The following is a 26,081-nucleotide window of genomic DNA, read 5'->3' as shown; positions in this document are numbered from 1 at the left end:
AGAAGATTATCCAGGTGCAGCTGAGTTCGCAAATAAAGTAGCAGAATGGGCAACTATGGCTAAACTTACATCTTTAGTGCACAACAGATCACCATCTGAGTTTGATGATAACTGGAAAATATTCTTCTGTTCATTAATAAAAATAATAGAATGTAAGAATTTAGGTTAAAAATCTTTTGTAAAATAAGAAAACATAATAATCTAAAGTATATAATTGAGTTGAAACTATAGAGTAAGTTCCAGTATAATATAAGAATCTGATGTGTATGTCTTTATGTATGTATGTTTTGTTTATCCGTTTGAAAAATAAAAAATATATATTTAAAAAGAAGTTTACATAACCCTCAAAATGCACATGATCTTTCATAGTTGCAATCCATGAAAGAAAAGCAGATTTTGAATGACGAAGTACCCTCCTGCAATCCGCATCTTAGAAGAAAATAACATGAGAGGAATGCTGTCAAATGAGCACGAAGATCCACCTTGACCTTGCCGGGTACTTGGTGGAGAGAGTGGGAAAGAGCCTAAATTGCTTAATGTACATAGTGTTCCTGATAAAAGAACTTAGTAGTGTTCCTCTCCTGGAGGACAAGCCACATCCCTAAAAATTCACAGGAAAAAAGGGGGAGCATATTCCTAAGAACCTCTTCTAACAACTTCAGTCTCTACGCATTCCGTCATAGTCTTCCCTAAGCAGGAAAGTTGTAATAAGAATAGGCATAAACAAGCAGAAACCCACAAGAACTTTTGGGAAGCATCTCATTGTCCCCTCCCCTACTATTTCCTCTTTCCATTTCCTGAAAGCACTCATAGCTTCTCCCCTCTTCCTGCTTCCTTCTCTCCGTCTACTGTTGCCAACCACCAGCTGGGGCCTGGAGATCTCTTGGAATCTCAATTGATCTCTCTACTATAAAGATCAGTTTCCCCAGTTAGGGTTGCCAGCTCCAGGCTGGGAAATTCCTGGAGAGTGCTCATTTATAAAATAATTCAAATTTACCACAAGCTGCTTTTGAAGATTAAACTGCCCATTGGGGGATCTGCAACACAATCCCATGCAGAATTACTCCCAAACCCATTGATTTAAATTGGCTTAGACTGGAGTAACTTTGCATAGGACTGCTCTGCAAATTACAGATCCCCAAATGTATAGTTTGGCCCTTTAACATAGGAGGAATGCCCTCCATCCTCCCTAAATACATAGGGTTCCCAGGTCTCTCTTCAACACTGGTAGGAGGTTTTTGGGGGCGGCGCCTGAGGAGGGCGGGGTTTGGGGAGGGGAGGGACTTCAACGCCATAGAGTTCAATGGCCAAAGTGGCCATTTTCTCCAGGTGAACTGATCTCTATCGGTTGGAGATCAGTTTTAATAGCAGGAGATCTCCAGCTAGTACCTGGAGGTTGGCAACTCTATAAATACAGGATAATGTTGCTATAAATATTGCTTCGCACTAACATCCTGTTGTTTCTTGATTTTGGCACAGGACAGTGTGACCAGTCAACCTGTTCTGCTTCCCTTTTCTATCTTTACTTATTTCACTGTTGTTCTTATGTGTTCCTCATTTACCTTTGAGGAGTTATGTAGTAACCAGTTTATTTCAGCACCAACTCGTCAGAATGGTTTGTGGTGTCTCTTGCAATTTTCTTGCTTTGCAATATTATATTTTAAATCGTTTTCACAGGGGTTATATGTTACAAAGGATTTCTTATGCTGTTTTACTAAACAGCCTTCTGCTGTGCCACGGATGCTGCTATAATTCAGCCTAATAACTACTACTGTGGTTTGGCACAGAATCAAAGACCTTGCTCTTTTGAATCTGCTTACAAATGGTCAAATAAATATGAAACCAATGCAGTTTGGGAGAATGTCAGAGGCACATCATTTCATAGCTCAGAATCAAGAGGGGTAGCTGTGTTAGTCCAAAACAGCACAGGGTCTCAAAACATCTTAGAGACTAAGTTGCTGTGGCATAAGCTTTCATGAACCAAAGTCCACTTTATCAGATGCATTACGTAGTATATAACTGGTATGTTTTACACATACACTATGGGTAGCGTAGGATGGAAGATGAAGAAGAAGAAGAGTTGTGGTGTTAACCGACCACAACTTAATTATTAAATTCTATAAACAGCTGTAAGGATTGGTGCAACATCTGGGGCAACATCTGGGGCAACTGCTCTCATTGTCACCCCTTTTGCTCGGGGAGAGAGCTGATTGGCTGCTGGGCAGCAACCCACTGAGCCACCCACCCCGCACAATATGACCAGCGGGGGCGGCATCGCTCTTTGCTCTCATTGCCCCAGCAAATCTGGCTCCAGGTGAGCCTGGAACCATTGACTTACAATCATCTTCTCTTCCCGTCCCCACAACAGACATCCTGTGAGGTAGGTGGAGCTGAGCGAGCTGCAACTAGCCCAAGGTCACTCAGCTGGCTTTGTGTGGAGTGGGGAAACAAATCCGGTTCACCAGATTAGCATTCGCTGCTCATGTGGAGGAGTGGGGAATCATACCCGGTTCTCCAGATTAGAGTCCACTGCTCCAAACCACCACTCTTAACCACTACAATATGTTGGAGGAGCCATTACAAAGAAAAACCAGAAGGATGAGGAAAGGTTGAAGGAGCTGGGTATGTTTAGCCTGAAGAGAAGACTGAGAGGGTATATGATAACCATCTTCAAGTACTTGAAGGGCTGTCATATAGAGGATGGTGCCGAGTTGTTTTCTGTTGCCCCAGAAAGTCGGACCAGAACCAACAGGCTGAAATTAAATCAGAAGAGTTTCTGTCTAGACATTAGGAAGAATTTTCTAACAGAGTAGTTCTTCTCAGATGATGAGAGGGAGGGCATCTTGGCCATCTTCTGGTCACTAGGGATGGGGGAGGGGAAAGGTAGTTGTGAGTTTCCTGCATTGTGCAGGGAGTTGGACGAGATGACCCCGGTGGTCCCTTCCAACTCTATGATTCTATGATTCTGTGATTCAATTAGCGGCCATCATTTTTGCCTTGTGGGGGTTTTCCTCTCAAAAGAGCCAGAAGAACCGTATTAGAGACCAGCTGAATGGGGTCTTATCTGAGGTTGCTAAAGCCAGTCCAACAAATAACCAGATACTCACTTGTGAAAATTCAGCCCCTCTCTAATGAAATGCAGGTGTTCCCATTTCTACCTACTTTGAAGGAACCTACCGACACTGTCGCCATTTTGGAAAGAAGAATGCATGGCATTAAAAGGTGGCAGTTTGTTAGCTCCTTTCTACTTTGGGCTTCACAGGCAAGCAGCAAATAACTGGAGAATGGAGAAAGAGCTGCACTGCTCTGTTCTAACACTTACTGAAACAACAAGGACTTGAAAGCCCTGTCACGTAGCTTCCGTGGCTGTCAACTTCATCATGCAAAAAACGCAACAAAGTCCTCAGTGCTACAGACCTCATGTACAGCCAAGTTCAATCCCAGCTCAGCACAGAAGTTCACTGAGTGACCTTAGGCCAGGTCACTCTCAGCCTCACTTAATTCACATTTTCTCCAGGTGAACTGATCTCTATCGACTGGAGATAGGTTGTAATAACAGGAGATGTCCAGCTAGTACCTGGAGGTTGGCAACCCTAGCCAAACCACATATAAATTGCTGTTGTTGCTATATTCATTTACTTTCTATCCTGCCCTTTCCCAACTGAAGTCGGGCTCAGGGTGGCTAACAGCCATACCATTTTTATTTTTTTGTGCCATCAACTCACAGCCGCTTACGGCAATCCTGTAAGGTTTTCAAGGCAAGAGACGTTCAGAGGTAGCTAGCTTTCCATTGTCTGCCTTCATGTCACACCCCTGGTATTCTTTGGAGGTCTCCCATCCAGATACTAGCCAGGGTTGGGGCTGTGAGTGTGTGACTGACTCAAGGTCACCCAGCAAGCTTGGAGAAGGGCGGTAGCTCAGTGATAGAGCATCTGCTTGGCATGCAGAAGGTCCCAGGTTCAATTCCCGGCACCTCCAGTTAAAGGGACTAGGCAAGTAGGTGATGTGGAAGACCTCTGCCTGAGACCCTGGAGAGCTGCTGCCGGTCCCAGTAGACTTTGATGGACCAAGGGTCTGATTCAGTATAAGGCAGCTTCATGTGTTCATGTGTCTATGGTTTATGAACCTACCCTGCTTAGCTTCTGAGATCTGACAAGATCAGACTAGCCTGGGGCTATCCAGGTCAGGGTAACAGCCATACCATACAATCATATAAAGCAGAGGGGGAGCCTGATTTTTAAATACACAAAAGGTAGCATGGGTAAGGGGAGGTGAACCCACAGCCTATCCCCTAGGCAGTACTGTTTGTGTGGGGTTTACTTGGTATTGGAGCTCATCTTGTGAAAAAGGAGTTCTGGTAAGATACTACAGGGAGGAGTGCTGTGTGAGAGAGAGGGAGACAGTTCCTGTCAGAAATGCACCCCTTTCACACTTAAAATCAGATCCCTAGCCTGCTTTTGTGTGATTGGGCAGAGACTTGGGGGTTACACAAATGGACCTGCTAGTGTCTCCTTCTTCTAATATTACTAACAGCCTGGAGGGGGGGGGGGAAGTCCTGTCCCTGATAGAGGCTTGATGGGATGTTATTCACTCCATACCATGAAAAGCTACAGCTTCCCATTTCTATGCATTAAGCTTCTATTACAGGGACAGAACATTTCTCTCCAGGCTTGTTGGCAACCCTACCTGGAAGTGCCAGAAAGTCCCTCAATCATTAGCCACTGAAGAAAAGCTGCTGGTGCTACTTTTGGAAAATCAACAGCCTGATCCTACATGTCTACATAGGGTTGCCAACCTCCAGGTAATAGCTGGAGATCTCCTGCTATTACAACTGATCTCCAGCCGATAGAGATCAGATCACTAGGAGAAAATGGTCACTTTGGCAATTGGACTGTATGGCATTGAAGTCCCTCCCCTCCCCAAACCCTGCCCTCCTCAGGCTCTGCCCCAAAAACCTCCCACCGGAGGCCAAGAGGGACCTGGCAACCCTATGTCTACATGTAGAGGAGACATCATGGAGCAAGTTATCCAGGAAAGAAAATATGGCATGAAGACATTCTACTAAGCTGCTATGGAAGAGAGGAGGCTTCAGGTGCAGGGCTTGAGCTGGGAACGTCACGATCTGATGCTTGGACTAGCTTAGTGGCGGTGTGGGTGCTCCACTCTTGGAATCCTCATTATACACAGATGGGAATCAGGATGCGCCACATCAATCACTATGTGTGGCAGACAGCCTCAGATTGCCATGCCTGGCGGGAAAACTGCCCTGGCTTTAACAACACAGCAGAACTAAGCTTACAAATCAAGTAAATACGAAATCTCCTGATCTATTCCAAGAAATATGGAAGTTGTTTTATCAATATTATTGATTGTATTTATGTCTATTTCAAAATGATATTAGGGTTAATACCAATATATAGTAATAAAGTTAGTAAATTACATCGTAAATAATTATTTGTAATTTTATATAGATAGGCATGTTTTATTGGGTTATTATGTCTTTTATCATTCAATTTGGACTATAATTAAGTTTGTGTAGTAAAAAGAAGAAGAAATGAAGATAAGAAGTCAAGAAGAGAAAGAAGAAAGACAGGATAAGAAATGTGGAAAATATTGGATATTGTTTTTGGTGGCTAGTTTGTAATGTAGTAGTGATCTTACTGTAACATAATCTGGGTGCCAAGGAAGAAATGTATGTAATTTTATATTACTTTTTTCTGTTTTCCCCTCCCCCCCTTGTTACTTAAAAAAAAACTAAAAAAACAACAACAGTGCAGAACTTGCTACCCCTTGAGGCTTCTTCCTGATGTCTCCACACCCTACAAGTTGAAATTTGGCTGGCTCCTCGCTTCTGACAGGATGCAGGAATAATTGATAACGACAATCCATTGTGGCAGATTGCTGTCACTTCCTATCATCAGCTCAGCTCAGGCCTAATTTCTGTGGTCACTTTCCTTGTGATTTAATTTTCAGCAGTCTCCTAGTGAAGTACCACCAATGTGATCCATTTCGTATAGCCAGCAGCCACACAACAACAAAAATTTCAAGGAGGCTGTAATAATGAAATTTTCGTCCTCTTCTAGTGGCTCAGACTTAGGTATCATCAGACTGCCCTAAATCACAAGCCACCCATAACACAGAAACAAGCAATTACAAGAACTTCAGTAGAGTTGCTAACCCCCTGGTACTAGCTGGAGATCTCCTGCTAATTCAACTGATCTCCAGCAGATAGAGATCAGTTCACCTGGAGAAAATGGCTGCTTTGGCCATTGGACTCTATGGCATTGAAGTCCCTCCCTTCCCCAAACCCTGCCCCCTCCAGGCTCCGCCCCCAAAACCTCCCACTGGTGGCAAAGAGGGACCTGGCAATCCTAAACTTCAGTCTTGCTGGATGAGACTTTGATTACTGGTAACTAAAATAATTCTTTTCAACATGGCACAGGCCTAGGGTCTGTTCTCTCTCATTTGTTGTGAATTTTGTCCCAGTGACATTCTAGATATCGTCTAACCTGTTTCATACCTCCCAACTCCCTTATAAATCACAGAGCTGAAGATCTCTTCGAAGGATGGAGAGAACTCCAAGTTGCAATTATCTAGGGACTCTATCTTGCTGTTCCTCCATTAGGGACTCTACTGCATTACCCCTGAAACACCCCAGATAACCCAAAGCATTATGGAAACAGATCCAGGAGTCACTTGAAGTGGAGCATATTTAACGGTAGAAGGGAAGAGCTGGTACCAACCACACCTTCAGCAAATAATCCTTGTCCTTTAAAGAGCTCAAGGTAGCATATGTGTTCCCCTTTCTTCCTTGTGAGGTACATTAGACTGAGAGAAAGTACCTAGCCTAAGGTCACACGGAGAACTTCATGGCAGAATAGGTCTCTCCAGTCACAGTCTGATGCTGTAACCACTACATGCCACTAGCCACTAGCTGTTTTGTACAGACCTACACCAGCTAAAGGTAACCCGGCACACATAGGGTTGCGAATGGACATGGAGAAAAATGTTCTATCCCTTTAACAAATGCTTAATGTGTGGAAATGGGCAGTTGAAGTGTTTCATGGCATTCAGGTAAGTAACATTACCTGATAAATAACAGCCCATTAAGCCTCCATTAAAGATAGGGTTGCCAGCTTCGGGTTGGGAAATACCTAGATATTTGGGGGTGGAGCCTGAGGAGGGCAGGGTTTGGAGAGCGGAGGTACTTCAATGCCATAGAGTCCAATGGCCAAAGCAGCCATTTTCTCCAGGTGAATTGATCTCTGTCGCCTGGAGATCAGTTGCAATAGCGGGAGATCTCCAGCCACCACCTGGAGGTTGGCTACCCTAATTAAAGGGACAGGTCTTTTTTCCCCTCCATACAGTTGTTAATCCTGGCCATGTATTTGAGAAAGTGGGCTCAGAGCCACAACAAACCTGTTAGCCTTTAAAGACTAACACCACTACCTCTTTGGAATTTGGCACCTGTTCAGATGGCTCACTTTTGAGGTGGTGGGGAGTGCAATGCATATGCTGAGCCCAATCATAGGAAGAGGTTAGTTAAATATCTTACCTGATGAATGCCAGAAATCACTGCATGGAGAGTGTATAGAATTTAGCTCTGAAGGGGAATAGACGAAACAAAGCAAAACAGCTAGAAGGAAAAGGAAGCTGGCGTAACTCCACATGGTCCAACAATGCATTGAACACATGAAGCTGCCTTATACCAAATCAGACCCTTGGTCCATCAAAGTCAGTATTATCTACTCAGACCGGCAGCGGCTCTCCAGGGTCTCAGGTAGCGGTCTTTCACATCACCTACTCACCTAGTCCCTTTAACTGGAGATGCTGGGGATTGAACCTGGGACCTTCTGCATGCCAAGCAGATGCTCTACCACTGAGCCATAGCCCCTCCCCATTAAGCAACATGAAACAAACCTTGACACAATCCTCACTTTGCAGAAAATTCAGGGGACATCCAGAATTATTTCTGATTTTTACTGAGTATAATTGGGAGAATAACACATCCCACATCTCTGAAATGTTACAGCCTTGAAGAATACAGAGAGGGTTAAATAGTGGCATGAGATGAAGGGCTTTGAGGTTAATGAAGCCAGGGAATATTGGCTCTGTTCTCCAGGTATGAAAAGGGGGCCATTGCCAAGCAAACCACCCAGGGGGGCAGGGCCCTGGAGTCTAGCAGACCTTACAGGTCATGGCAAACAACCTTTATCTGCCCTTTAATCACCCTTGGACTGGACAGGTGCTTTCTGCCCACCAAGGAGATGCCAAGCTGACATTATCACCACACGGAGAACTAGGCAGGCGGGGGATGAAAAAAACGCTCCCATCAGAAAGATGTGACTCAGAAATGGCATTTTCTCTATTCTAATAAACGATGATGTGTCAGAGGTAATTTATTCATGGGTAGCTAAGGCAGTTGCCATGGAGAACATAAGAGAAAGAAGCTGAGCTTTTAACAGTGTACGGTGTATTGAGGTTGCGAGCGTTTAGCGGGGAAACAGAGATAAAGCCACGAGGAGAGAAGGTCGAAGCACAAGGCAATTAAGAGTAACCCACTGAGGATTTACATTGAGGCAATTATTTAAAAAAAAAAAAACGCAAGCAGCCCAAATCCTTTTCTGTCACTGAAGTGAGTGGAGTTCAAGGAGAGAACCACCAGTCCTGATGTAATGTACATCCAAGAAGCTGGATAGCCAAGCTGGATCAGCCCAAGGAAAAGCCAAGATCTCAACATCTACAGTGCTGGATCCCAATGAGGATGAATGCTGGGGAGGGAGGGCACTGAGAATAGGAAGCCAGGACAGCAGGGATATCTCTAGTCTCGTGAAGAGACTTGATGCCTGACTTGCTAGTGGCCACATGTGTCTGAGAGTCCCACCCATGATTTTTGTAAACTGCTTTAATTAATAAATAAACACACTCCGTGACTTTTGGGCTGAGGTCAAGGCTAGCAATGGATGTCATCCAATTCTGGCAAACTATCTGGAGACAATACACATCGCTGCTGTGAAGTAACCCCTTGTCTGTGAGTCATCACTATCCAATAGGGTTGCCCAGGTCCCTCTTCGCCACAGGCGGGAGGTTTTTGGGGCGGAGCCTGAGGAGGGCAGGGTTTGGGGAGGGGGAGGGACTTCAACGCCATAGAGTCCAATCGCCAAAGCTGCCATTTTCTCCAGGGAAACTTATCTCTATCGGCTGGAGATCAGTTGAAATAGCAGGAGATCTCCAGCTAGTACCTGGAGGTTGGCCACCCTACTATCTGAGTGATACAGCTACAGCCTAGGGCAGAGTAGCGCTGAGCGCTCAGCAACACGTTCTGTACCGCTTGCTAACCCTGACCCAATTTCTGTGACTGGACTGACATAAGCTAACATTTCCTGATTGTGTACCACTTAGTCTTACAGGAAACTGAGATTTCAACAGGATGTAGAATATACAGGTCACACTCAATTGGTCACACAGATGCAGTCCATCCTGAAGAATGCCTGCTGGAGCTCTTGGGGGCCTGATGGTTCCAGCAGGAGGTGATATTTTTCACACCCGACGTGAAGAACTAAAATCCCATTATTTCAAAGTTGCCACTGTGCATCATGGGAACTGGTTTCATCACTTGCAACACTAGCCCAGGCTTGCACAGAGTGTCAGCCTGTTGATCTGGCGGCCACCACCAGAGTTTTAATTTTCACTTGAGAAAACGCAGAGGAGAGATTGGAACAGATGAGCAATTTCATGTCCTTTCTAGCCCAGAGTTCGACAGATGTCCATATTACCAAGATGAGTTTGCGGCTGCCACTGAGCAAGCCTCACTATAGTCAGATAAAAGGTAAAGGTCTCCTGTGCAAGCACCGGGTCATTCCTGACCCATGGGGTGACGTCACATCCCGATGTTTACTAGGCAGGCTTTGTTTGCGGGGTGGTTTGCCAGTGCCTTCCCCAATCATCTTCCCTTTACCCCCAGCAAGCTGGATGCTCATTTTACCAGCCTCAGAAGGATGGAAGGCTGAGTCAACCTTGAGCTGGCTACCTAAAACCGACTTCCGTCGGGATCGAACTCAGGTCGTGAGCAGAGCTTGAACTGCAGCATTGCAGCTTACCACTCTGTGCCATGGGGCTCGTACTTTCGAAAATAAAATATTACAACACTGATAGATTATAAACATATAGTCTTTTAAATGTTAAATGAGTTCAACGTAAGTAGGTTATAACTCACCATGAGACAGTCATTAAAAATATTTCAACACAACTAATATACAAAAATAAACATAGTGGATGTAACATACAAAATCCGCTTATATAACAGTATATTAAATAATCTTACAAATATATATTCAACAGGTGGTACAATTCAATATGAATTCAAGTTGTTGGTTCAACAGGTAGTGTTCCAACGGGTCGTGTTCCAACAGGTCTATTGGTGTAAATTTAGAATTAACAAATGAAGTAGTCCTATTGGAGCAAATTGTTGGTTCGCCAGGTAATATTCAACAGGTAGTGTTCCAACAGGTCTAACTGGTTCAACATGCTTCCCTTCTAAGTCCCAGCTCTGGGGTGACTTCCATGCACAAGAATTGGAATAGATGAACTGGCTTTCTCAATGGGTTTTGGCTGGCTCCACCCACCACAAATCTATACCACCAAAGCTCAAAATCATGACTGCAGCCTCTTGAAGCAAATTCGTATTTGTGAGAAAATAAAGAATGCACAGAAACATACCTTACAAGAGGGGGACTTGAATTCTGGGGGGAGGGGAAGTCCCATTTTCTTCCTCCTCCCGGCAGGCCCCCATTCCTTTCTCCCATACCGCCTTCTCCCCCAGCTCATAGCTGTGATCTCTTACTCAGCATCCTGGTTGGCATTTTCCCTGGCACCACCACCATTTTGGTGTGTAGGGTTGCCAACCTCCAGGTGGCGGCACGAGATCTCCCACTATTATAACTGATCTCCGAGCGACAGAGATCAGTTCACCTGGAGAAAACAGCTGCTTTGGAAGGTGGGCTCTATGACTTTCTACCCTGTTGAAGCCCCGCCCCTCCCCAAACTCTACCCTCCTAAGACTCCACCCCTGAAATCTCCAGGTCTTTCCCAACCTGGACCTAGCAAACCTATTGGTGTGATATTTTGGATTGCTGCAGAATACCAAAAATTGCTGTTCTCATAGGGGCCAGCCCTTTACAATTAAACACAGTGATCATTAGCCATGCCAAACAATATCATAACTGGGACACTTTACCCTGCAGAGTCCACTATGTTAATACAAAGCTTTTATTCTTTTACAGAAAAAGCAGGCAGGCGGTAGAACTAGGAGTCTTTTGTCTGGGTAGGCACAGCCCAGAGAAACAGCAGGCACATCTTTTAAAATAGTAATTATCCTGTTTAATAATTGCCGATTCTCCATTCATTCTGGGAGTTACAGAAAAGTGTCCTTGGTCTTAGTTTACAGGCTGGGAAGTAAAATTATATATTATTTATTTGAAACTGGTATATTGATCAATTATGGAAATGTCCGAGAATACATTAATGAAAAATGCAAGATTTCCGGACACACAGACTGTAGTGACTTCAGTAATGACCTCCTAGTTATTTACTCTTTGGAACTCTCTTCCCCAGGGAGATTCGTCTGTTTCCCTCAGTCACTGTTGATAGCATACAGACCTGCCCAAACCTCCCGGACTGGACCTGGCAACCCGCTATGCAGGCACTCGACTACTGTTCTGGCTGCACGCCCGCCCCAAACACTACGGGATGGTCGCTGCGCACTCCGTTGTAACGGACTTGGCCGCTCCTGCAAGCACCGTGCAGCTAGCAGCTAGGAAGCAGATGCAGGGGCAGCCTCCGGTGAACCTGAGAGAAGCCATGTTCCTGTACAACCTCTGATCCAGCCGCAGCCATGTCATGGAAAGCAGACAGTCATGTAGTCAGTGCCAAACACCCCCCCTCTTGCAACATCCACAGCTTAATGGGCTTCAACAGCGATCCTGATATCAAGATGAGTCGTTCCTCCCAGGACGTTTGCACAGATTGCACCCATTGTTCCAGAATGTTAATCTTGTCAGCAGAGAATTTCCAGTTCCTCCCAGGTTGCAAAAGCCATCGGAATCAGAATAGATTTCCAAATTCTCACTACCCCACCCCAGCCACAGATTAATCCTTTTGTCACCTTTTGCCACCTGGGAACCTAGGAGGGGGGAACCCCTCTCCCCGCCCCCAGAAAAACAGTATATCTGGGGTGCCCCCAGCCTATTATGTCACCTTAGATCTTTCCTGGCACCTTTGCCGTTACTCTGTTGGTTTGGTTTTGCGCAGCCTTACCACGCTCCCTCCCGCCTTGCTGTCCAAGTCTACGGGAACCCCTGCCCCCATCTCGGCTTTAACTTTCACTCTGTCTTAGTCTACTTGAGCTTGGACAACACCTCGTCTGGAAGGTAAATATACCCCCACTAACGACCTCCTGCCACGTTGGCATCTGTGCTTGTACTACTCTCTTTGAATATTCCTAGGCTTCTTTGTATGTGTGTATGCATCATTGATTTGAGTGAACAAGACATGAACATTATTTAATTCTGAATCCTTTGTCTGTCTTTATTCAAGGTCTCATTAAACGAATTCTGGTATAGCTGAGTGCGACCCCGCTATATAAATACATAGTTACCGATTGCTCAGCTAATTTCCCCATATTAAAGGAGCAATTCGGCTAACACTGTCTTCTGCCAGCAGGTGAAGACTTTTCTGTTTTATTTGGTGTACCTCCAGTAAACTTTTATTGTTCCTCTGCCTAAGACGTAAGGGCTTCTGTCCACAGAACGTGCTGGTTTTTCTTATGCTTTTGTGATGATAACAGATCATTTATGGGTTCACTATTTGGTTACTTTTTCTAGTCAGTATCTACCAAGTAAAAATTATTTTTTTTAAAAAAATGGTTGGTGTGGGGCAGTGTTTTGCAACCCCACATGCAAGTCTATCCTTGCTTGATGCTTGCTAACAAATGAAAGTTGAGTGGGAAAATCACCAGGATATTTAAATCACATCACAGGCTTTGCTGCTCCAAGAAAGAGACTAAAACTCAGCAAAGATGGAAATGGGCATCCAAAGAAATGTCTGTGAACATTAAATGAATGAAAGGATTAAAAGTAGCTGAAAAGAGATTTCTGGCTGGTAGGAAGAGTGGAGACCATAAGAGCTCTCCTTGCTCCTCCTAGTGGCAGCTGTTAAAAGTTCTTATTTTTGTGGTGAGTGGTGATGGAACAGAACTCAAAAGAGTCGAACTCCTGACTGTGGTCTAGTAACCTGGGACCTTTGCCACCTGGGTAAATTCCCCATAGCTCTGGTAAAATGAAAGAGCCTGTAGGGGCTGTTTTACCACACACCTTTTCCATATGTTTAATGTGCAGAAAGTGTGTGTGGGGGGAAACCTGGTTCACCAGATGAGTCCACCACTCATGTGGAGGAGTGGGGAGTCAAACCTGGTTCTCCAAATCAGAGTCCACCATTCCAAACCACCACTATTAACCACTACACCATGCTGGCTTTCACGCTGGAGAAAATGAGAACTCTTCAGAAAGCCTTCACTGGCCATGCCTTTCATCCCAGAGGTGCGGAAGACATTTAGGGTGACTTAGCTTAGGGCAGCCACAGCCTTCTCCTTCTTCTAAATCAGTTGATGGCATTTCTCAAAGAGAATCCCAAATGTGGCTCTCAGGGGAGCTGATTCGTGGACTCCTGCGATATTGCAATATTGACTCAAATACAACCATCTATGTTTTGATTGTAGTCAAAGGAAGAGGTGAGTTTGACCTGCTTCTCAAGTGATAGCTGCTTCCTGTCATTGTAAAAGGTCTGAAGAATTTTATAGAAGGTCTGTATTTTGAAAGGTCTGAAGAATTTTTTTAGAAGGTCCGGTGTATTCAGACCTTCTCTAGGGGAAATGACGGAGACCTGGAGTAGTTTGCTGATACCTGTCACACAAGAAGGGCAATACAGATCCTTCATTCCCAATGCAGCATAGCTCTTTGGTTGCTAAGCAACTCTTTTGCATCTTCCATATCCACAGCTCAAGATTCTCTGGTCTCAACTGCAACTGGCTCTGATAGGTCACATCTGCCTGCTTCCTTGCTCACTACACATAGATAAGGCACGGCCGAGGTGAAAAGGGTGTGTTCGATTCCCCAGAGTGTTTAGGTTAAAAGGGCAAGGGGTGTCTAGCTTGTAAGCAGGCATCATGTCCACCATGGAAGAAGAGGACCTCAGCGAATATTTCCGCATACAATATGGGCAGAAGTTGCTGAAACTGCTGATGTGAGTTCAACTATCCCCTCCTCCACAATTCTTTATCTCTTCCCCTTGACTCTTGTGCCATACAATCCTTCCACTGGCCTTCTCTATCCAGCATGGATCGCTGTTTAACCATTGTCATTTCTTTGCCTCTGTTTCCTACTCCCCCCCCCCATTTTAAGTATCTTCCTCTTCTCCCTTCCTTAATTTCCAGCTCCACTTTTACCATAAAAAGCACCCACTGGTTCAGGGCAAGGGTCCAAATCCAGAATATGCAGGGGAAATGCGGGGAAACATGCAGGAGACCTCTGACAGTCGGAAAATACAAGTATAATTAGTTGGCGGGGTGCCCACGAGGAAACAGCCATGCATAAATGGCTATTTGTTATCCCTCTTCTCTCTGCCATATATAAACTTCTGTCATTTCATGTTAACAATCTTGTCTCTAAATTGCCTTCTTAAGGACCTCTGCGCCTTCTCCCACATGAACCTACCGGTTCATTCCAGTCATCTTACCTCAGTTGCCCCTGCTGACTGAGTCTAGATGGGTGACAACCTGAGACAGGGTTTTCTCAGTTATGGCACCCAAATTTTTGGAACTCCCTTCTCTAGGGAAGAGTAGTCTACCTCCCTCTATCAGTGTCTCCTGCCAGAGGGTGAAGATATTTTTGTTTCATTTGCAATATCACCAATAACAGTTATTGGCCCTACTCCTTGGTTCTGGTGTTATTTGTTATGCATTTTTATTGAATTGTTTTATAATTTTAAATGTTTTTGTAAAATTGTTCAAATATTTTAATGTTTTTATGTTCACCACCTTGGAGACCCTGATTGGAGGGAAAGGGGTACACAAATGTTTTAAATAAATAAACCAATCCCCTTCCAAATCCTTTAGCCTTTTCTCATAATGAGGTGCTCTAGCACTGATAAAAAAAATTCTGAACCCTTTTTACTGGTATAATATTCTTTTTGAGATGGGATATCAGAACTAAACAAAGTACTCCAAATACAGCCACACCATGGATTATACTTATGTAAAGGCATTATGATGCTGGATGTTTTATTTTCATATTCTTTCCTGATAATTCTCCAAACTGTACCGGTCTTCTTTAACTACATCTAGACTCTGCCCTGTTTTCTGGGTGAGAGAATGGGAAGGCCATCTCTAGGCTTGCCCCTTCTCTGAGCATTGTTGTCAACTAGGAAACTCTCCCTTCCCACCCTTTATCTATCTGAAGATATATGGACAATGTAAGACTTACCCATCCCACAAGGTCCTTTGTCTTGGCAAGTTCTCTGCATTCTTCATGGGAAAATAATAGTCCTTTGTGTTTAGGAAATTCCCAGTATCAGAGGAGCAGTCCCCATCACCTTCCATTAGACTGCTGGAGAAGAAAAAAGAAGCTAAATTGGTGCATCAGGCAATGGAGGCTCAAAAGGAGGTGAGATTCTTGAACCAAAGGGGATACCTTGTTTTTCTGACCCGCCAAACCCACCTTACTTTGTTGCCAACCAGTTATCAGTCACAGAGCCATACGGCCAATGTTTATTTGCCAGCTAATCGCGCATCGTTGTATTCCATCCGTAGCTACCATCCCAGAACAGTTTTCTGCTTCATCAGGGCTGTAATATGCAAACATCTATTCCATGTTTTATTATAGTTCCAGGGAATCAGAATCCAGAGTAGTTCCAAGCCAGGTTTTACTCGTGGCTCTTTCTTTTGGCTGGAGATAGGATAGCTGCTATGGAGGAGTTTGGTTTGCCTAGCTCTCTTTTATTTGATCTGTAGCGCCTGTCCTGAATAAAGTCATTCTCTATTCAGCTGAAAACTTCCTCAGTGTATTCCTGAGTGATCATGTCCTTTTACAGGGACCAAAATACCAATCTCTTTGTCCCAACTGTACCTGTGTTTTGGGAGGAAATAGTAGTGGATGCAGAACCTTCAGAGTCCATTGGAATCAGACCTCTGACCAGCGTCTTCCCTGTTTAAATATTCCAGGCATTCAAGACGAGAATGGAAGCCCTGAACAACCGATGGGAGGAACTGGCTGCAAAGGAAATCCAGTTGAAAGTATATATTAGGAAATTTGAGCAATTCATACAGGTATTTGTCCCTTGCTGGTCCTTGGTTCAACCCTTGGCATCTCCAGTTAGAAGGATCAAGCAGTAGGTGATGTGAAAGACCTCAACCTGAGACCCTAGAAAACGGCTGCCAGTCTGAGTAGGCAATACCGACCTTGAAAGCAGCTTTGTGTGTGACCATGTGTGAGTGCAGTGAAGTGTAACTCTCCTGGGGTGCAACTAGGGCACAAAATATGCAAAGTTTTCATAATGTAACCAACAGTTATTAAAATAACATTAAATTGTACATTAAAAATTGAACATTAAATAATTATGCATGTTTTGAAGGTGGTAGGTGTAAATCCAGATAGTAATTTTGTCAGAGGCTTAGTGAGGGCAGCAGGCTTGGCTGAGCAACCCTCCTCACGTTTCATGTCCTGGGTGATGAAAGCCTAATTCAGTAAGACTCACACACACAAGGCTGGGTCCATGATGGAGCATGTTCTGTTTAGCAGAACATAATAAGTAAGCCCAGTAGATACTACAGAGCCGCAGATTCAACATTACTAGCTGCTAAGTGAAACATAGCTTCAGATTCACTTAAACACATTCAAATATTTAACATGGTCCAGGGTCATGCAAGACAGGCTTTCTGTCATAAAAAGGTAAAGGTAGTCCCCCTGTAGTCATTACTGACCCAGGGGGTGACATCACATCCTGATATTTACTAGGCAGACTGTTTTACTGGGTTGGTTTGCCAGTGCTTTCCCCAGTCATCTACACTTTACCCCCAGCAAACTGGATACTCATTTTACCAACCTCGGAAGGATGGCAGGCTGAGTCAACCTTGAGCCAGCTACCTGAAACCGACTTCCGTCGGGATCAAACTCAGGTCATGAGCAGAGCTTTTGACTGCAGTACTGCAGCTTACCTCTCTGCGCTTACCACTCTGCACCAGGGGGCTCTTCTTAACATCTCCATATATTCAGAATGAGGAAGCAATAGACCCTACACCACCAGCTGCTCCCAGTAACCTCTTCTCTCAATTTCTTTTCAAAATTATGTGTTGTCCGGGGGTTCAACATTAGGAGAATGACCAGAAGCGAATCAGAGCCCTGAAGAAAGCCAACAAGGAGAGGGAACTGAAGAAGCAACGAGTGAAGGAGCTGGCCAAGGCCAAACTGGAGATGGCCTCTCTGAAGCAGCAACATCAGCGGCTCTACAACAAGCTACAGCAGTATTCCATCTTCAACAAGTACCTAGAGAAGGTTGTGGAGATCTCGGAAGTACGTATGGAGGATGGACAGCTGGGAAAGGAAGCCAAGTCTCAGGGTCTCTCCAAACAGTAGTTGCACACTTCTTAGTTGGAGGCTGGTTCACTAAACTACAGAAGTGGATTAAGCAGGGGCTTTGCCACGGTTATTCCTTCCCTTTATTCTGTTCTTTATGCTCGCGGACCAACAGGACATGAGCAATACAAATTCAATAAATTCAATAATACAGAAATAACCAAACATACAGAAAAACACTATCTGAGCAGGACAGTTAAAATAAAGTATCATTAAAAACCATAGATAAAAATTTTGCCACGGCAAGGGTTACATTTGGATCAGTAGCCAATAGCTTTGCAACTGTCTCTTGCTTTAGGGCAGGTCCCCACCTCTGAATGTATACTGTGATCCATTTGTCTCTGGTGAGATCGTGCTTTGCCATGGTTGTGTCTGACTCTGGAACACACCACACATTGGCAGATTGAGATTAATGTTTTGCAGTGATGCCCATCCAAACCATGGGTTCTGTGCTGCAGAACCGAGGTAATTGTTCAGGCATCTGCATGGTTTCATGAAGCTGTGCTGGAGAACGTGCATCTTGGCCACTTTCCCCCACTTGTTGTTGAGTTCAGGTATTCAGATTGTGCAGCACAGCCTAGGTCAAATACCTCTCATATGATAACAAGAAGGTGACAGCCAGTTTTATACCTCTGTGTACGCCTTTCCCAAGCCAAGCCACAGGGCCAGATTGGCCATTCACATTACTGAGAAAAATCTGGGTGGGCCACTGCCGTTAGCAGCCCCCAGCCCCTATGGTAGGGCCAGCCGGGAGGACCATGGCGGTGCCAGGCTTTGCTCTATGCCAGCCTGGGCTCAGTGCAGCTGGTGAGCAACACAGTAATGCCTGGCTTTGCCCTGCTGACCTGGGCCAGCCAGGAAGAGCCATGGGTACAGTGGCACCCAGCTTCACTCTGTACAGTGGCAAGGAGGAGCTTTGCCTTGTGTTGATGAAGGTGCAGCGTGGCTTGCATGGAGGAGCAGATTGATGCCTCCCTCCTTTCCAGCTGGCTCTTGGCCCTCCATCAGTGAGGGGTATGTGACCTTCTTTAGCCTCCCAGTCCACCACTCCAGGGTTGCTGGCATTTCATCCAGGGTCTATTTTCAAGCAGTATTTTCTTGTCTGAGGTCTTGTTAGAAGAAGAAGAGTTGGTTTTTATATGCCGATTTTCTGTACTTTTTAAGGAGAATCAAACCAGCTTACAATCACCTTCCCTTCCCCTCCCCACAACAGACACCCTGTGAGATAGGTGAGGCTGAGAGAGCTGTAAGAGAACTGTGACTAGCCCAAAGGTCACCCAGGTGGCTTCATGTATAGGAGTGGACAGGGAGAGGTTTTTCTCCCTCTCCCATAATACTAGAACACGGGGTCAGCTGCTAAAGCTGGAGGGTGAGAGATTCAAAACAGATAAAAGGAAGTATTTTTTCACACAACGCATAGTTAAATTGTGGAACTCCTTGCCTCAGGATGTGGTGATGGCTGCCAGCTTGGAAGGCTTTAAGAGGGGAGTGGACATATTCATGGAGGGGTATTCATGGCTGTTAGTTACCGTATATACCCGTGTATAAGCCGACCCGCATATAAGCCGAGGTGCCTAATTTCTCCCCAAAAATGGGGAAAAATTAGGCACCCGCGTATAAGCCGAGGATCGGCTTATAACCCCTCCCCCCCCCCGCGCAGGCTTACCTGGGCTCCCGGCAGCAAGCGGCGCGGGCCTGGCGGCGGCGGCAGCACAACCGGGCGAGGGCCGGGGCAGCCTCCCTGCAGCTGCAGAAGGCCGCCCCAGGCCGCTCTCGGCCGCCAGAAGCGGCGGCGTGGCCGGGCGAGGGCCGGGGCAGCCGCCCCAGACCGCTCTCGGCCGCCAGAAGCGGCGGCGTGGCCGGGCGAGGGCCGGGGCAGCCGCCCCAGACCGCTCTCGGCCGCCAGAAGCGGCGGCGCGGCCGGGTGAGGGCCGGGGCAGCCTCCCTGCAGCTGCAGGAGGCCGTCCCAGGCCGCTCTTAGCAGCAGGAAGCGGCGTGGGCCCGACGGCGGCAGTAAGTTCCCCCCTCCCTCCTCCCTCCCCTACCGTATTGACCCTCGTATAAGCCGAGTTCGGCTTTTTCAGCCCTTTTTTGGGGCTGAAAAACTCGGCTTATACGCGAGTATATACGGTAGAATGGATACTAGTCATGCTGCATACCTATTCTCTCTAGTATCAGAGGAGCATGCCTATTATTTTGGGTGCGGTGGAACACAGGCAGGATGCTGCTGCTGCACTCGTCTTGTTAGTGGCTGCCTAGAGGCACTTCCTGGTTGGGCCACTGTGTGAACAGACTGCTGGACTTGACGGGCCTTGGTCTGATCCAGCAGGGCCTTTCTTATGTTCTTATGTTCTTATGAGTGGGGAAACCAACCTAGTTCACCAGATTTGCCTCCACTGCTCATGTGGAGGAGTGGGGAATCAAACCCGGTTCTCCAGATTAGAGTCCACCGCTCTTACCCACTTCACGCTGGCTCCCAAGATGCATGTGGTCTTGTGAATTGTACTGGGCTACCGAATAAGTAAGAATCACTCAGAGTGCAGAACAGTAACACGAGGTATCCCCTGCAGTTCGAAGAGATTCGGGAGGTCATTGGGCGCTACAAGACTCTTGTCGGGATGCACCGGGATCTTGTGCAGTCAGCACAGGAAGGGATGGAGATGATAGAGCAAGCCAAGGTTCGCCTCGCCCGTTACAAAGAGGAGAAAGATGATGAGATCTTGCAACATAACAATGAGCTGGCCCGTCTGCAGATGCGTTTTGACCATGCTCGCAGTGAAGTCATCGTCTGGGTAAGGGTTAGGGTTGCCAGGTCTCTCTTCGCCACCAGCGGGAGGTTTTGGGGGCAGAGACTGAGGAGGGCAGGGTTTGGAGAGGGGAGGGACTTCAATGCCATAGAGCTCAATGGCCAAAGCGGCCATTTCCTCCAGGTGAACTGATCTCTATCGGCTGGAAATCCGTTGTAACAGAAGGAGATCTCCAGCTAGTATCTGGAGGTTCACAAATAACCTCGTGCTATGGTAGTGAAAGACAAAAGACAGCACTGATAGCTAATTGGTGATTATTCAAAATAACAGGCAAAATAAAACATTGCAGAACAAAGGTATAATGTCAATAGAAAGTCCCGAGAAAATATACAAAGTGAAGTTCATGAGACTGGGCACTTTCTTATCACCCTCAACCTCGGGCAGACGTGTTCACCCGAAGCGGCTGGAAGTTTATCTTGTGTCCTGTTAATTCTCAGAACTTTGAACTTCACTTTGTATATTTTCTTGGGACTTTCTATTGGCACTATAGCTTTGTTCTGCAATGTTTTATTTTGCCTGTTATTTTGAATAATCACCAATTAGCTCTCAGTGCTGTCTTTTGTCTTTCAGTATCTGGTAGTTGGCAACCCTAGTAAGGGACAGCAGTGGTTTTTCTTCATCACAGCAAAAAATAATGGTTTACTCTTGGTTTAAAATAGTGGGCTGTATAATAAGGTTGATTATACAGAACAATGTACCTAAAACGCCTGAGATGATGTTACTAAGCATGATACCAGATTCCATTTTAACTCAAAGATCATTTTTGATTTATGCCACCACAGCTGCAAGATTAATATATGCAGCTAAATGGAAGACAATGGGAATTCCAGACAAAAAAAGACTGGATACAAAAGATGCTAGAACTGATGGAAATGGCAAAACTTACTGCATTGATAAACCAAAAAGACAATGTACAATTTATGGGTGAATGGGAGGAGTGGAAGGTTTACTGCGAAAATGAATTTCAAATGGGGATGTTCTAATCCATTTTTATTATTATAAATAATACCAAATAATTAAAAATTACAATTATTATATTATGATTAATTTGAAATAATGAAATCATATTTGAAATAGTACGTAACTATAATCTAATTGATGGTGATCAAAGAAACTATATTTAATTGTATAAGATAATATTAGGATTAGACTTTTTATACAAAAGAGTACATAAATTTATAATAAGATGGAGGGGGGTGAAGGGGAAGTTTTAATTTTTACTAAATGATAAAATGTACTTTCAACAATATTATTTTTTTTTCTCTTTTGTTGATGATTTTTATCAACTGTTGAAATGTTTTATTATAATATTATGGAAAATAATAAAAAACTGTAGTGGGCTGTATCTAATGCATTTCAAGGTCTGAAGAGTACTTAAAACTCTCCCTTTGCCCTATGTTCTGTTTCTGAAGGTCCCCTGACCTCTGACCCCTGGGATGTTGAAGAGGGCTGCACCAACAGTAGAGCAAAAGAACAAAAAACAATCACACCTTGGGGGGAAAGTTTAATTCTGTTATACTGTCCCTACGTGTTTCACCTACGCTTCTTCAGGGGAATCTATAAGAATACAAATAAAAACAAGAATAAACATATAAGACAGTGCTCACCTAGCACATGAAAAGTGCCCAAGTGTATACAGAACCAAACAGATATTATACAGATGCAATACTCAATCAGCTGTTTTTTTTTTGGGAGGGGGGGATTGGTGGAGCTCGTCACTCCCACTTCCAAAAACGTAAGTGCCATTAAATGTCTGGATGGCTGTTGGGTCATTAATGCAGGAACTGGCTGAGGATACGAGGTCAAGAAGGCTGATTGAAACCCCAATTTGGCCTTCAAGCCTCCTCTAAGCGTTTGCAGTTATAGTCAGAAAAGTATTTCCCGTTGAAACCATGGGAAAGGGTTAATGTATAACAACAAAATGAAACTGAGAAAAATATTTAAAACTAGAAATTTCACACACACACAAAAAAACACCCCTATGATATGCCCCTCATTGTTGTGTGGGTTGTGTAACGAAAACGCAATACAGAGAGATCAGTTAAACTGGCTGCTCTACAAGCTATGGTGGTTCCCCAAACTACGGTTTGCGGTACTTTTTAGTTGGAAGTTACTATTCTTCAAGTGGGCCCAAATCAGTGTCATCTAAGGTTGCCAGCTCCGGGGCAGGAAATACCTTGAGATTTTTGGTGTGGAGCCTGTGGAGGGCAGGGTTTGGGGAGGGGAGGGACTTCAATGGGGTAGGATGCCATAGAGTCCACCTTCCAAAGCAGCCATTTTCTCCAGGTGAACTGATCTCTGTCGCCTGGAGATCAGCTGTGATAGCGGGAGATTTCCAGCCACCACCTGGAGGCTGGCAACCCTAGTGTCATCTCAATTTTTCTCACATTGTCACTGTTCTTCCCAGGAGTCACGCTGGGCCCATATCCAAAATACTGCTGCCAAGAAAACCTTAATGCTCGGCACCATCAAGATGGCTACTCTGAACCTTTTCCAGAGCGTGGGCAAACAGATGAAGGAGGCTTTAATGGTACCTATAGAGGATACCCACAAGCAGCTCGATATGGTATGTCATGGGTAACTCCCCCCCCTTTGCTATCCAGGTGAAGGACTGATCAGTGATGGTACTCCTAGCTTGCTGACAATGGAAAAGAAACAATTTCCTTAGGCACCTCACTCCTTCCTGGTGGATGGGATTTATTGCAGGACAGGGTGAGAAGAAGAAGAGTTGGTTTTTACATGCCGACTTTCTCTACCACTTAAGGGAGACTCAAACCGGCTTACAATCACCTTCCTTTACCCTCCCCACAACAGACACCCTGTGAGGTGGGTGGGACTGAGAGAGTGTGACTAGCCCAAGGTCACCCAGCTGGCTTCATGAGTAGGAGTGGAGAAACAAATCCAGTTCACCAGATTAGCCTCCGACTCTCGTGTGGAGGAGTGGGGAATCAAACCCGGTTCTCCAGATCAGAATCCACCCCTCCAAACCACTGCTCTTAACCACTACACCACACTGGGGTATTATACAGTGTGATGGAGCATAAAAGTGTGATCATGGGATCCAAAGTGAAAGATATGAGAAAAACCCTCAGGGATCAGACCAAAAGGTCTGAGGCAGTGGCCAGCCAGATGCCTCAGCAGGGCTTGAATACAACACTCCTCTCTTATTATTTGTTCTCAGCCTCTGCTATCCAGCCCCATCAGGGAAAGCACCCAAGAGTTGTGTTTGGAAGGATTGATTCCCTTGTCTATTATGTTTTTATCCTGCCCGTCCTCAAAGCTGCTCAGGGCAGTTGGCCTGGTTCTCAAGATGCCTCAAGCTGAGAGGAAAGGCAAAATAAATATTTTAATTAATAAACATTCTCCCCTCTTCTGTTTTTCTCTCTCTCAATTAACCCCACTGTTGCTAATATCTCTCTGTCAAGAATATCTAGATAATAAAACACCTGCAAGATAACTTTCCCCCTTATTTTCTTAGGTAACGTTCACTGCAGTTATGAGTATACCTTGTCAACACCTTTTTGTGCTATTTTTAATCATGACAATGATATATCAGTTATAATAAGCACACATTCCACAAGGATATAATTGTTAGCCATTAACAAATAAATCACGTCTTTCAATTATGTTTTCCTGCCATCCTTGACTAGGTATCATGCTCATTATTTTCCTTCTGTCTGGATTTAGTCTCCAATTAACAAATCAGTATCAACCACACTTGTCTCCAGACTGCCCCTCAAGGATGTACTAACCTGAGGCCATTTTTATGCTGTGGCAACCATCTCTAGATACTTGTTTGAGCAGGTCATTTCTTGGTTGCAGCCTACAGATGTACCTCAATGAAGTCACCATCCATGGTTAGCCCCCTTTCCCTGATATTCTTAAAAGCTAAACCAATGTCAGGTAGGTTAAGCTGAGAAAAGAAGAAAAAGAGTTGTTTTTTATATGCCAACTTTCTCTACCATTTAAGGAAGAATCAAACCAGCTTACGATCACCTTCCCTTCCTCTCTCCACAACAGATACCTTGTGAAGTTGGTGGGCTGAGAGAGCTCTAAGAGAGCTGTGACTAGTCCAAGGTCACCCAGCTGACTTCATGTGGAGGAGTGGGGAATCAAACCCGATTCTCCAGATTAGAGTTCGCTGCTCCAAACCACCTCTCTTAGCCACTACACCAAGCTGGCTCAAGGCCCTGTGAGCTTCATAGCCAAGTGGATATTTGAACCCAGATCTTCCTAGTCCTAGGCTGAGATTTTAACCACCGCACCATACTGGCTGTCACTGGAAATGAACATGCAGTGATACAGAACAGGTGGTAATGGCTCCAGCCCAGCCACCCTAATTAAACCCCAAAGTGGAACAAGTCCCCCTATTTAAATTTGTACCAATTTGATGGTCACCTCTACTGTCCTTTGCTCACAGATTCAGCTGTTCATCCAAGATCTGTCAGACATCTGGGCGGAAGTGAAGAAGAAAGAAGGCCGATCGCAAACATCGATGCACTAAGAGATGTTGGAGAAAGGGACTAACAGGTCCTACTACTACACTCTCAGCTCTTTTACATTTGCTGTGCTGGCTAAACCTCTGGAGAAGATGCTTCCTGCACAGTACATCACACCTTTCCTATCCTCCATTTTCCTTTCCTTGGAAACCCCCCTCAGAAATTCTATATGGTATTAAGAATACATTTGATGTAATGCATCTTTGGCGACTCTGCTGTGTTTCTTTCCCTGTTTGATATGAACCCTTCCCAAGCAGCCTGATTATGGGTCCTTTGAAGCTAGGAAGATGGAGCTTGGTCGAAGAGGGGCGGTAGTAGGGTTGCCAACCTCCAGGTGGTGACTGGAGATCTCCTGCTATTACAAGTGATTGCCAGGTGACAGGTGTAGGGAGACTCATGCAGAGCTACACTCTGTTCTCTCTCATTTAAGCATTGTGCTCCCAGAAGGGTTGCCAACCTCCAGGTAGTAGAAGGAGATTTCCTGCTACCACAACTGATCTCCAGCCTATAGAAATCAGTTCACCTTGAGAAAATGGCCACTTTGGCAATTGGACTCTATGGCAATGAAGTCCCTCCCCTCCCCAAAGCCCACCCTCCTTAGGCTCCGCCCCCAAAACCTCCGGCTGGTGGTGATCAGGGACCTGGCAACCTTAGCTCCCAGATACTCTATCAGCTTAGCAAAGAAAGATACAGTAATGAAAAAAGAGAAGAGTGGACCCCCCCCCAAAAAAGCTCTTTCCATCCATTCGAAACGCAGCAAAGTGCACAGCCTTTGACAGCAGCCAGGGCCAACAGCATCTTTGTGCTGGCGTCACCGCTAAGCTCTGCAGTGCAATCAGGTGGAGCTCCTGACGCAAATTCAACAACGGCGACTTGAATGGGGTGTGTGGGGGGGAATGTCTCATCTGTGATGACTCATTCCAGTTTGCTTCATTCAGCTGGGGGCTGCAGGGCCTCCATGCACTTTGCAGTGCGCACAGCAGGGAGGGACAAGCGGTACTGAGCAGCTGCTGAATTCTGACCGGGCAGCTCCTCTAGGGAGAAAGGAAGTGGGAAGAGAGAGGGAATCTCCATGAAAAGAGAGAATACTC

At 45.2% G+C, this 26,081-nt stretch overlaps 1 protein-coding gene across 1 annotated transcript; it reads left to right on the top strand.

Moving 5' to 3' along the window:
• The first annotated feature begins 14,221 nt into the window (after nucleotides 1-14,221).
• On the top strand, nucleotides 14,222-24,995 carry CCDC42 (coiled-coil domain containing 42). Its single transcript, XM_056848161.1, has 7 exons — nucleotides 14,222-14,298; nucleotides 15,611-15,716; nucleotides 16,274-16,378; nucleotides 17,424-17,621; nucleotides 20,255-20,476; nucleotides 22,899-23,057; nucleotides 24,912-24,995. The coding sequence occupies exons 1-7, from the start codon at nucleotides 14,222-14,224 to the stop codon at nucleotides 24,993-24,995; spliced, it is 951 nt and encodes a 316-aa protein (XP_056704139.1).
• Nucleotides 24,996-26,081: the final 1,086 nt, after the last annotated feature.

The sequence above is a fragment of the Euleptes europaea genome, chromosome 1, assembly GCF_029931775.1.
Source record: "Euleptes europaea isolate rEulEur1 chromosome 1, rEulEur1.hap1, whole genome shotgun sequence".
Taxonomy (NCBI): domain Eukaryota; kingdom Metazoa; phylum Chordata; class Lepidosauria; order Squamata; family Sphaerodactylidae; genus Euleptes; species Euleptes europaea.
The sequence above is the reverse complement of the archived record's forward strand: the minus strand, read 5'-3'. Positions and strand labels throughout refer to the sequence as shown.

Bases quoted from the DNA above. Each gene is read 5' to 3' on its own strand.
- CCDC42 (XM_056848161.1), top strand. From the start codon at position 14,222: ATGTCCACCATGGAAGAAGAGGACCTCAGCGAATATTTCCGCATACAA. The intron at 17,622-20,254 runs GTACGTATGGAG...TATCCCCTGCAG, and splicing joins AGGTTGTGGAGATCTCGGAA to TTCGAAGAGATTCGGGAGGT. The intron at 23,058-24,911 runs GTATGTCATGGG...CTTTGCTCACAG, and splicing joins CCCACAAGCAGCTCGATATG to ATTCAGCTGTTCATCCAAGA.